Source organism: Hemitrygon akajei, chromosome 18 (genome assembly GCF_048418815.1).
Source record: "Hemitrygon akajei chromosome 18, sHemAka1.3, whole genome shotgun sequence".
Taxonomy (NCBI): Eukaryota; Metazoa; Chordata; class Chondrichthyes; order Myliobatiformes; family Dasyatidae; genus Hemitrygon; species Hemitrygon akajei.
Window position 1 is genome coordinate 56108729 of NC_133141.1, and position 12730 is coordinate 56121458.

The 12730-nt window shown below is 38.8% G+C and overlaps 1 protein-coding gene across 3 annotated transcripts in view; it reads right to left on the minus strand.

The window, feature by feature from the left end:
* Positions 1-12137, minus strand: part of LOC140741468 (anion exchange protein 2-like) — an 84417-nt gene extending 72280 nt beyond the window's left edge. The window contains exons 1-4 of one of the 3 annotated variants that reach the window (XR_012102065.1): positions 11852-12137; positions 3991-4087; positions 1865-2015; positions 109-188 (exon numbers count right to left, since the gene is read on the minus strand). Coding sequence is in view for 2 of the 3 variants with exons in the window: in XM_073071700.1 (XP_072927801.1) it covers positions 109-188; positions 1865-2015; positions 3991-4023 (264 nt within the window). In the remaining variant the exon portion in view is untranslated. The remainder of the gene's footprint in view (positions 1-108; positions 189-1864; positions 2016-3990; positions 4088-11851) is intronic. The other 2 variants (XM_073071700.1, XM_073071701.1) reach the window with 2 other exon arrangements.
* Between the last annotated feature and the right edge of the window lie 593 nt (positions 12138-12730).

The following is a 12730-nucleotide window of genomic DNA, read 5'->3' on the forward strand; positions in this document are numbered from 1 at the left end:
CATTACATAGTGTCCAGGGTATATTGCTGACAAGTGAAATCTAGCAGCAGATAGGTTATGCACCAGTCAGGAACACACTCTGGTATATAGAGCAATCGAGCTCTTTACCTGGTCCCCAGGTTCTGTCTTCTCTTCCTGACTATCAGTGGAAGGTACTTGGGGGCTGCAGGCAATTAGGTCACGAAGGTCTATGAGAGATTTGTTAAAAGGAATATTAACAAGGGTGTATTAAAACTAAATTAAATTGTGTTGTTCAATTACATCCTCAATGTATATCCTGAGAAACCCACTTTAATTGGCTATTTTGAGAGTATTTTATAAACGCAGCTGAATGAAAACAGGGGAAAACATTGCTAGTTACAATGTCATCAGAAAGTCGGCTATCAATTCCTCCAGGTCAAACTTTCAGATTCTGCGGTATAATGCTTTTCTAGTTTCAAGTTTATTATTCTCACTTCTGTCCTGGATTTTTTTGTTGTCAATGCTTTCTCAAAATTTGCTATACTTCTGCTTGGCATCTGAATTCAGTTAAAAAGGTAAGAAAGATGACCAGAATTAGATTATGAGACTCCCTGAATCTGCTGTATCTGTCAAACTCCATTTTCTTGCTTAAGCCTTATATTAATTGATTCCATTAGTATCCAAAAAATCCACAGATTTCAAGCTTGGATATTCACACCTCTAGGGAAGAGGATCCCAAAGATACAAAGTCTACAAAATGAAAACATCTTAATTTTGTTAACCAACACCAAATCCTTCTACAGAGACTACAACACCTGTTTCTCAGATCTCTGACCAAGGGAAACAGCACTCAGTGACCAACGAATCAAGCACTCTCACATTAATTAATATTCTTTTAAACATCACCATACATAAGCCAACCCTATGCAATTTCTTCTTGTCTGGAACTAGTCCAGGAGAACCCTTATACAGACAAATATACTGTATAATATACATCAAGAAAGCAAAGTATATTTATACTCCAGGTGTGGGCTAACTAAAGCCCCTCATGTATGCAGCAAGACTTCTCTCTAAAATCCAACAAGGTCACAATAGTTCTAGAATCAAAATTTATCCTTACTGCTAATATGAAAAGTTAAGTGATACTTATTCTTGGAGTTCAACCTTGATGACCCTCACTGCTGGATTCTGAGCTCATCACCTTCATTTCTGAAGCCTGAACTCATAGAACCCTCACTCCTGAAGTCTAAATCACTGACTTCTCAAATGTGGAGTCTGAATTCATTGAGATCTAATGCCTGGAATCTGAAATCAGACTCATGGCCTGCGTCTGAACTGACTGAACTCTCATGCCCGCAGTCTGAACTCATAGAATGCTCACCCATGGAGTCTAAACCCAGTGACCCTCAATTCTGGAGAATAAACTCGCTGGATCTGTTCTCCTGCAGTCTGACATCATTGAACATCATGCCTTGAACCTGAACTTAGAAACTGTACTCCCTGAACTCTCAGTCTTGGAATTTGAACTCAGTGACTCTCACGAGTAGAGTCTGACTTTCTATCTGCCTCAGTCTACAGTAAGTGACAGCAAATGCTAGATCTGGTATTTTTTCAGCTGAATACTGGATTCTTTCAGCTGAAAGAAATTATTGCTTTCCCAGTATCTTCACCAATCTATTGACATTGGAGAAAGGATATAACAACGTTCTGATAACTTCATCATGTTTGCTTCAGAATGCATAGCATTGGCTTAGTTTTCAATTCAATACTATTGACAACTTTCCCTTGTCTATTTCCATTGGCGGTAAAAATTCTCTTTTTGTGTTAACAATGAGTTAACAAATTACAATGTGCTCACTAGCTGAACTTTGAAAATGATTCAATATATTTTACATCTACTCACAATTAAGATCATCATCATCATCATCATTCAATTTAGACTCTTCGGTTTCAAAGTTTACGTCCTCATAACTCGCCACTTCCAGAGTTCTGTCCAAGTCATCTTCCTCTTCATCACTGAAGTGACCCTCAATGCCTCTGGGTGAGGAAGGGTCCTATTTGGCATTAAGTGGAACAATCAACAACTCTTACTCTACAGAGTGGCACAGGTGGAGAGATATTAGGAAATGAAGATTGGATTGGATTGGCTGTCCATCAACATCCCCCCCCCCCAAATATTGTTTATTCTGTTGAACTAAGTACACCATGGAACATTTTGATAATTCCGCTTTGCTGCTACTGAGCAGCACAAAAGATGGGGCCAGGGCACAGTCTAGGATCTAATCTCACTATTCCAATATCAGAGTCCATCGGACGCTGTCTGTAAGGAGTTCGTACGTTCTCCCGTGAATTTGTGTGTTTCCTCTGGGTGACCTGATTTCCTCCCCCATTCAAAAGACATACTGGTTAGTAGATTATTGGTCATTGTAAATTGTCCTGTGATTAGGCTCGGGTTAAATAGGTGGGTTACTGGGTGGTGCCGGAAGGGCCTGTTCTGTGATGTATCTCTAAATAAAAATAAAATAAAATTTCATGTAGTAATTTCATAGATAATTGATTTTGCCCCAATAATTATTAGGTAATCAGCACAGTAGAGAAACCATTGTTAAATATTTGTCTCAATAGGAATCTCCAGATTTCAGTGCTTGAAACATTACGGAGACAAAGAGGGGATGTCTGTTCTTAGTCACCTGTGATAAACACAATCAAATTTTGGAAGCAGGGTACACCATGGATCTAACAAAGGCCATATTTCCATGCTCAAGTACTCTGATCTTCTTTCTTGCACTCCAGTATTGGTTTCAGGTTCCTGTATCAGGGGCCAGTAATCTTTGCTGCCTGTAACTTGTTAAATTTAACACTTGGGCTGATACTGCTGTTTCTAAGTGCTAGCAGAAACATACAGTCCATTTTTATGAGGGAAATATTCGGTGGTTGCTTAATTATCCATTTATGAGAGAGTGTCACAATGCACAACTAACCCACTGATCATGCTGGAATAACGTACTAGCTCAGCATGCTCAGCAGGCAGTATATTGACCAGACAGATCAGCGGAGGGATAACTAAAATTAGGCAGGAAGAGAACTCCAGTCTTGTATGGAGTGAATGTAACCTGGGAAATAGTGAAGCATAGTACAATATAGAAAAGAGTAGATTCCACGATTCTTGGATAATGCAGTTGAGATCAGGATCACAGAAGGACTTGTGTAATGGATTTGCAGGGGGCAAAAGAGGCTTCCAGATGCAAAACTGCAAGGTCTGGGAGTAAATAGACAGTGAGATCAGTGCTATATATCAAGCATCAAGGATGTGTGGCATGCCAGAAATTTAATGACCTTATCAGAGTGGTCAAGATCAGTGAATGCATTCTTCTGTTTGCACCATTAGCCTTAGAGACAGCACAATTTACCACACCACCATTGTTCATTCACTGACACCGTCCATCAATTAGGAAGCCTATCTAACCTTCATTGGCTTCACCACACCCTCACAAACTTGTTGCATGGTTACATGCACCACACTCACATCACACAGTACACTTGTGCACACCGCTAGCTTTTCAAACACGACAACTGTATGGTTCAAAAGCTTCTACATCTCTTATTGATAGACTCCTTTGCACTTAGATGTGCAGGATATGACCAAAGGAGTTATCCAAAAGCAGACAGGTATGATGGTTTGCCTTAATCATCATGAAGAAGACAATGCCAACTATTATTGAAATATATTTGCTGAGTTCATGGCCATTGGATGGGCTGTAGCCACAGAAGTTGGGGACATGGTCACGCCTGATCATTCTCACATCCCTTTTCCTGCTTCTCTGACATGTGGCAGGGATATGTACAAAACATTACCTCAGATATTGCTCCTCAGAAGGATGCAAATAGTGCAGAAGAAATTCTCAGATATTCCTTCAAAGTCACATGTCCACTTCATTGCTCAACTCAAATGGCAGGCATTGCAACTGATTATTCAAGTTTATTTCAAATGTGTCTTTTATTACACCAAAGACTCCTGCATTTACTTACCTTCTGGAGTTCGTAGGATCCTTTGTGTGACATGTTGCTCACTTTCTGTTTAAAGTTATTCTTCTTCCTTCTTATATAGAGTTCGATGACAACATTCCTAAAATATACCAGTGAATATACTTAGATTGTAAAAACACTTTGCATTTATAATCATGCCTTGAACATAATAAACCAGGAATATCATCAAATAAAATTTTGTACCCAAACTACACAGGGACCTATTAGTAAACTTGATGCAAGTTTAAATGTAAAGAAAAATGGAGAGATTTTTATCTCTACATCAGAAAGGTTTGTATCAGAGCAGAGACATCCAAAAGTAATTTTCCAACTCAGAATAAGAAAGCAGAACTGGACCAATTTGGTAACCACTGACATTAAAATTAAGTACATAGAGTATTGAGCTTTCCTTATCATTGTCTACAGAAATCAAATTTTTATTCAAAAAAACCTTGATCTTAAGGTTACTCAAATATACTAAAAAGCCTGCAGACTGCAATAACGTGACTAGGATAATGATATTAGCACATCATACTCTGCCAATTTTCCCAAACCTGAGGTGATTATTATAGAACTAGCTCAGCGAATGTTTCCCTCAGAATTACAGTCACTTGAAGGGTGCAACTTCGTTTCCATTTGGAAGGTAGTTCAACTCATTCCTTTGAGCCTCTGTCATTCTAGCGCTGAAAGATATCTGACAGCGCTGCTTTGGCAGTTTGATTCATTGGGAATGAAGCAACAGGGATAAGTTCCAACTTCAGAATAGTGCATGAATTTGTGATGGTGTTGAGTTTGCTGACCCTGAAATTCTAAATTCAAAGATCTTAAGCACTAGATAGATAGCTACGGGTATCGTCACTAAAGGGGAGTTATACTGTAACTACCTACTTTTCAAAGACTAGTTTATCCTCCACAATGAGTTTAGCTTCCAACACCCACAATTTGAGTAATGGGTACACCCCTCCCTAGCAAGAAGATAGCTCCAACTAAGAAAGTAGCTTAAGTACAGTTAATTAATTTTTAGTGATACACATTTAAATTTAGATAAAATTATGTGAGAGGAGCCTTGAAGATCAACTGCAGTGACTAACTAGAAGCACCTCATCTCCAAGCAGATTAACTAATTTGGTTCAGTTGGAGTAAATCCATCAGCGGCCATCCTGCTCAGCACAAATCAGATCTGCAGAGTCTACCAAAGCAGAGGAAGCTATCTTTTCACCTAAAACAGAGTCCATTTCAGCCAGACATTATCAAAAGGGGATCACTCCAGTTATACACACCTAGCTTTTAACCAAGAGGTGTGGAATGTCTTATGATGTAGAGTCAAAATACCAGGCTCCTTGGGAAACACCACTAATACCAATAACATGTCATTCAACTTTTCTAAAAATATGGCAGATAATTTGTTTCTTTAGGCAGGATTTTTATGCTGAATGTCTTAAGAACAAAGGGTCCCTTACTAATTGCTCTGATTCAGGTTGCCACACTTTAGAATGTCTGTTACTGACTGACTGCCAATGTCTTAGTAACAAGCATTGTACCCATAATCAGGTCCTGTATTTTAGACTTTCTGGAAGTAACTATATAGAATATTATCCATAGTCTCTTTACATATGGTTCTGTATAATGCTTTCAGTCTGAATGCTCTGAATGCTTTGCGGGTGCAAAGTGTGCCAATCAAAATCAGAATCAAAATCCGACTTATTGTCACTGAAATGAATCATGAAGTGTGTTATTTTGTGGCAGCAGTATAGTGAAAGCACAACAAATTACTTTAAGTTACAATAAATAACTAAATAGTGCTAAGGAGACAGGCGAAGCAGTGTTCATAAGTTTATGGACTTTCAGAAATCTGATGGCAGAGAGGAAGAAGCTATTCCTAAGATGTTGAGTGTAGGTATTCAGGCTTCGATACATCCTCCCTGATGTAGCAATGAGCAGAGGACATGCCCCAGATGGCGCGGGTCCCCAATGATAGATGCTGCCTTCTTGAGGCTTGGCCTTTGGAAGATGCAATGGGAATACCTATTGCATATTCCCTAAGTGTTCCCAGAGATGAGTTGTTCCAATGTAAAATGTCACAACCTAATGAACTGATGGATCCAATGCAGAATCTGCTGATACAGTGTGCTAGCTAGTTACTCACTCTAGTGTGCATCTTATGTCAAGTGTTTTAATTAAGAATATCCCAGGTTGATTTGCTTCAATACAGAATGCTTTGATGGTAATTGCACTGAAAGAATGTGTCCATTAGCTAAGTAGATTCATAATTCAAACTAAACATCTAAATTTGTGAAGTGGTTTGAACTAATTAAAGAAGGTTCATTTCTGTACATTCAGTAAGAAAAAATAAGTATATGTCCTTTTTCCAGAAACTTTCTGATTGAAGGCTGCATTTTAGCCATATCATCAGGTTTAACATTTCAAATGTTATGGTTGTAATATTTCAGTCAGCAATGAACAGCCTTAGTAATCATAAAGGGTTAAATGTGCTTTTAATTTCTGTTTGTTGCAACACACATACATGATTGCATATAGCAGTTGTAAGAACTGCTGAGCTAAACGGCTTCCTTCTGTACGGTAACAAGTAAGTACTTGTTTCTACTGTTGTGGAAGACTCAGTTTAGATAAAAGCATACTTTTATATAGCCTAAAATACTTCCTGATCAGATTAGAATGATTCTACATCAGACTGCTAACATGTATCACCTAATCTCACTCTTGTATAAGGTTGTCTAAAATAAAGCGGACCTGCCTTAGAAGGTAAAAGGAAAAGTCAGAGTATGAGCCAAAGCTAGATAAAAATGTAAAAACAGATAGTATGAACCTCTTTGGATATTTAAAAAAATAAAAGAATTTACAATGTGAGCATTGGTCCTGCAGAAAGGGAGTCTGGGGAATTAATAATGGACATAGCAGGTGAATTAAACAGGAATATTGCATTAGCTTTCACTACAGAGTTTGTAAATAGCTTAATGGAAATACACTATCTGTAAATATGGAATTTGAAGTGAGAAAATAAACCAGGAAAGTAGCAGTCACTAGGGAAGTGGTACTAAGCAAATTGTTAGAGTTGTTGGTTGACAAGTCTTTGAATCCTGGTAAAATCCATCTTAGAGTCTTGAAAGAAATGCTTACGAAGGCAGTGGGCACATTGGTTTTAGATTTCCAAGATTCCTCAAATTCAGGGAAGGTTCCATTAGTTTGGAATATAGTCAATGTAACTCCTTTACTTGAAAATGATAAGAGTTTGCAGATAATTGATACGCAGAGGCATGTAAACACATTGCATTTATGTTCCTAATAATTTGCAAACGGCCATTGTGTAGTTACAGCAAGAAATGAGAAAACGTAACAGAATTTTTTTTGTTTATTGTGAGAGGGAAAATGGAAAATATATTATATTTTCCACTATATTAAGCAGTGATAAGACCACATCTGATAAAATATGGCCAGTAGTAGTTTTCTTCTTTAAGAAAGGAAGTTAATCCATTGAAAGCAGTTGGAGAAGGTTTACTACGTTAGCACCTAGAATGAATGGTTTATCACATGGGAGATAGTTAGACACCAAGGCTTGTATCCACTGGAGTTTAGAAAAGTGAGAGGTGACTTAATTAAAACATATAGGATCCTAAGCAGACATGATATGGTAATACAGAGAGGATGCTTTCTTTCATGGAGAACCTAGAACCTAGGTTTAAAAGTATGGGGTTGACTATATCAGATGTTGATGAGGTGATTTTTTTCTCTCTCAGAAGATTATGAGTCTTTGGAACTCTCTCCTGACAGGACAGTGGAAGCAGAATCAGTTGTGATTGCAATGAATAGTGGACAGGCTTGAAGGTCTGAGTGACCCCCTTCTGCTCCTCATTAATTTGTTACCTAAATACCGCAAGGAGAAAAAGTGGAGTAAAATGCTGCCTATCTCAATAGAGATTTATTGAACAATAAACACAGATCTTTCAAGTGATTTTTAAACTATTTAATTATAAATTAGAGAATGCAATAATCCTGTGAAGTTCACAAGCTATATCTCCCAACCAAACTTGTTGACAAGACCTTGAAGTGCACAGTTAGTGCAAATTCTTTAACAATTAGGCATTTTAGTCGGGGTATGTTTTAGGACAATCGTGTTGATCTCTCCTAACACTTCTCTGGTATTAACAAATTGCCGCTAAATGTGCAAATCTGAATAGGGTTCTGGTTACAGCAAATTGTAGCCACAAGATGGCAGTGTGGCACCAGGAATTGGGATATTGGCCCGAAGGTAATTCAAATATCAACCAAATAAAAGGCTAACTAGTAAACCTTCAAAGGATGAAACATATATTTTTTAAGTCTTTGAGATGTTTAGTACTTATTGCTCATTACTAATTGCCATTGAGGGAGAAGTGATGAGCTGCATTCATGAACAGCAGCATTGTGTCTAGTGAAGTAGTACTGTTCAAAAGGGATTCAAAAGTACTGTTCCAGGATTGAGACCAAGTCATGGCAATACGTGTTGGAGAGGAACCTGCAGGTGGCAGTGTTGCCATACACTCACTTCCCTTGTTCTTGGTAATTGAGCTTATAGGGTAAGGCGGTGCTGTTGGAGGAGTCAGTGTACGTAGATCATTGGAACTTTGAAATCAAATGAATTTGCTGATTCATTGACACTGGCCTTTCTAGTACCCATCAGATAAGTTCAGAAATTAGCACTGGCAATTGCACATCGAATTTTCAAGTTCAAGTATGTTATCATTTCTACTGTATATATTGCCAAACTAAACAACGTACGTCCAAACCAAGGGGAACAACAAAGTACCTATAACTCACACACAACACATAAAGTAATATTACCACAAATAAATTAACAAATAATAAAATATATTCCAGAAGACTGATATTTAGCATATGGTGCATTTAGGACACAAGTCAAATCTCTACTTTCAGAGGATTATACTTTAAGTTAATGTTTATAAAATCATATCGCAAACTGAAGACCATTCAGCTGTTATGCAAGCTCTGGTAAAATCATCCAGTTAATCCCACTCTACTGCTTTGCTAAATGAATTTCCTTTTAAAAGTTCATAAGGATCCTTTGTCTATAAGCCATGTATTCCCTTAACACAACTCATCATATCAACTTGTTAATGTAAATGTGTGGCTGCAGTAACTTACAAAAGCACCTTTTCTGTAGGTGCTAAGTTCATATCTGGACCAGTAGTAACAAAACTTCAACCCCCACCTTTGTGGACTGTACTAAATTTATACAGTTGCACAGAGAGGTAAAAAATGCAAAGGTAAAACTTCCAAGAAGATACATTTACTCTCAGGAATGGTTCTGGAAGACTGGAAAATTGTAAATGTCACTTCACAGTTTAAGGAGGGAGACGGGCAGAAGAAAGGAAATTCTAGGCCAGTTTGGGAAGGTGTGGGAGTCTATTATTAAGGATGAGGTTTCGAGGTACTTGGAGGTGCATAATGAAATAGGCCAAAATTAGCTTGGTTTCCTTAAAACACACACAAAATGCTAGAGGAACTCAACAGGTCAGACAGCATCTATGGAAATGAATAAACAGTCAACATTTTGAGCTGAGATCCTTCTTTGGAGCTTGTGCTTATGGTTTCCTTAAAGGGAAATCTTGCCCAACAAATCAATCCTTTGAGGAAATTACAGGCAGGGTAGACAAAGGAGAGTCAGTGGATATTGTACTTGGATTTTCAGAAGGCACTTGACCACATATGAGGCTGCTTAAAAAGATAAGAGTCCATGGTATTACAGGAAAGACACGAGCATGGATAGAAGATTGGCTGATTGGCAGGAGGCAAAGAGTGGGAATAAAGGGAGACTATTCTGTATGGTTGCAGGTGACTAGTGTATTCTGCAGGGGTCGGTATTGGGGCCGCTTCTTTTCGCGTTATAGGTCAATGATTTGGATGATGGAATTATGACCGAGTTTGCAATGATACAAAGATAGGTAGAAAGCAGGCAGTGTCGAGGAAGCAGGGTGTCTGCAGACGGAATTAGACAGGTTGGGAAAATGGGCTAAGTGGCAGACGGAGTATACTGCAGGGAAGCGTATGGTCATGCACTTTGGTAGATGGAATAAAGACATAGACTATTTTCCAAACAGGGAGAAAATTCAAAATCAGAGATGCAAAGGGACTGGTCGTCCTTCTGCAGGATTCGCTAAAGGTTAACTTACAGCTTGAGTCGGTGGTGAGGAAGGCAAATGTGATGTTAGCATTCATTTTGAGAGGACTAGAATATAAAAGCAAGGATGTAATGCTAACGCTTTATAAGACATTGTCCAGACCGCTCTTGGAGTATTGTAAGTGTTTTGGGCCCCTTATCTAAGAAAAGATGTGCTGGCATTGGAGAGGGTCCAGAGGAGGTTTACGAGAATGATTCCAAGAATGAAAGGGTTAACATATGAGGAGCATTTGATGGTTCTAATCCTGTACTCTCAGGAGTTTAGAAGAATGGTGGGGGGGAGAACACATTGAAACTTTTTGATTACTGAAAGGCCTAGATAGAGTGGATGTGGAGAAGATGTTTCCTATAGTGGGGGAGTCTAGGACCAAAGGGTACAGATAGAGTGGATGTGGAGAAGATGTTTCCTATAGTGGGGGAGTCTAGGACCAAAGGGTACAGCCTCAGAATAGAGGGACGTCCATTTCAAACAGCGATTAGAAGGAATTTCTTTAGCCAGAGGGTGGTGAATCTGTGGAATTCATTGCCAAAGATGGCTGTGGAGGCCAAGTCATTGAGTATATTTAAAGTGAAAATTGATAGGTTCTTGATTACTCGGTGTATCAAGGTTACAGGTAGAAGGCAGGAGAATGAGGTTGAGAGGGAAAATAAATCACCCATGATAGAATGGCAGAGCAGACTCAATGGGCTGAGTGGCCTAATTCTGCTCCTATGTCTTATGGTCTTCTTATGCTTTCCATCATCATTTCAATCATTATCAAAGATAATATTAAACATTGTAACCAAGAGCTGAATAATTCTAGTTGTTTTTTCAATGCACAGGGCAACATCTTACACAAAGTTATACCTGCACATTGTAGATGAGATGCTTTGTAAACACATTCTAGTTTTACTGGTAAGAACATTATAATGATTGAATAATTCCAGTAAATTGTCAGTCCACCCTTTCTGCCATGGTGTGGATATCTATTCATTAGATCACTGTGTTTCTTTCCCATTGTAGATTAGTTACATAATCCACAATACTTAGTACTCTGTAAGTGCAATAGACAGGAATACAGAGCTATCCTGCACGAAGGGCAGTTGGAACACAAGCAACTACAGGGAGCTGCCTGTTATCAATGGGATCATGTCTGCATGGTTGTGATCAGTTTTTAGGTAATGGTTTTAAAAGGATAAGTTGAGGGAAGAATAGTAAATATGATATTAGAAGGTAAACTCCAGACATAAGAACATTAAATGTAAGAATCCTAATGTACTGCTATTAAGGGAATGAGATTAAGAAGGAATGTGATCTATACGTATAAATGGAGAAATAAAGGTTGACTCACTAGAGGGTAAAAGACTCTGTCATTGAGCCTCAAGCAAGGATTTATTGCCCTCACCCCATCTTACCTCCCACACATCCCACCCCAGCAACTACCACACAGACTACTTGGAAAATGTTTCCAGTAAAAGGGTTGTGTTGAATAACATCTACTAAGAAGAGTTCCAAGATGTCTTGCAAGATCGGAAGGAAAGTGCAAAGTCTGGGTTGACCCTTTTCTTTGCCTTTAAAAGGAAACATTTTTAGATTCATGAGATATTTCAATGTTGCCCTCCACCTTTACGCCCTTCAGTGTAGTATGGTTTGGTACATTCCCAAGTCCTACTCAACGTGGTGCTTACCTTCTGGAAAGAAGTCACACCTTTGGATATCCAACCTTCTAACCTCCAAGTTTTCTGTGCAGTTGCAATGAGATCTGTTGGTTGTAGAAGCTTTAGCCTTTGGTGTAGTAACACGGGCACCTTTTCACAAGTAACCTGAGGCAGCAGAGACACTCCACACAGCCGCTTGCTACCAGATATCTGAGTCACGGCGATATTCACAATCTCTAATTGTCAATTGTACCCCAAATGCTCCCTGCATACTGGCTAGGCAAGATTAAGAGCCTGGCCCTCTACAGTAAACTAGCAGCGACTTTATCTGAGTGAAACATTTCAGGACCATGGGCCTTTTCATCATCAGCAAGTGATCCCCACCCTTGCTCTTTTCTCCTCTCAACTGGCTGCAATGTCATTGCATGATGCAAGTTTGTAAACACATTCAACTGTGGCCAAGTAAAAAAAAAACAGAACTTTGCAGTTACCACTCATAGTGGCAGAGAAAATCCCCATGCTCCTGGGATAAACATATCAATCACAAACTCTTACTTGCTGCATTGGCCGAAATGGGTTTTCTTTGACATTCCCAAGTGCACCATTTATATACCATCTTATAGTACATAGAACATAGAAATCTACAGCATGTTACAGGCTCTGCAGCCCACAATGTTGTGCCAATCATGTGACCTACTGAAGATACTGACTAGAATTTCCCTAGCCATAGCCCTCTATTTTTCTAAGCTCCATGTACCTATCTAAGAGTCTCTTAAAAGACCGTATTGTATCTTATGAAAGGATTAGGAATATCACACAGAGTACCAATAACCCACAGAGGGTACCAGGACTGAGATATGGCACAGTGATTTGTCTCCTTTTTGCACATTGGTGATTTGCTATTTATAG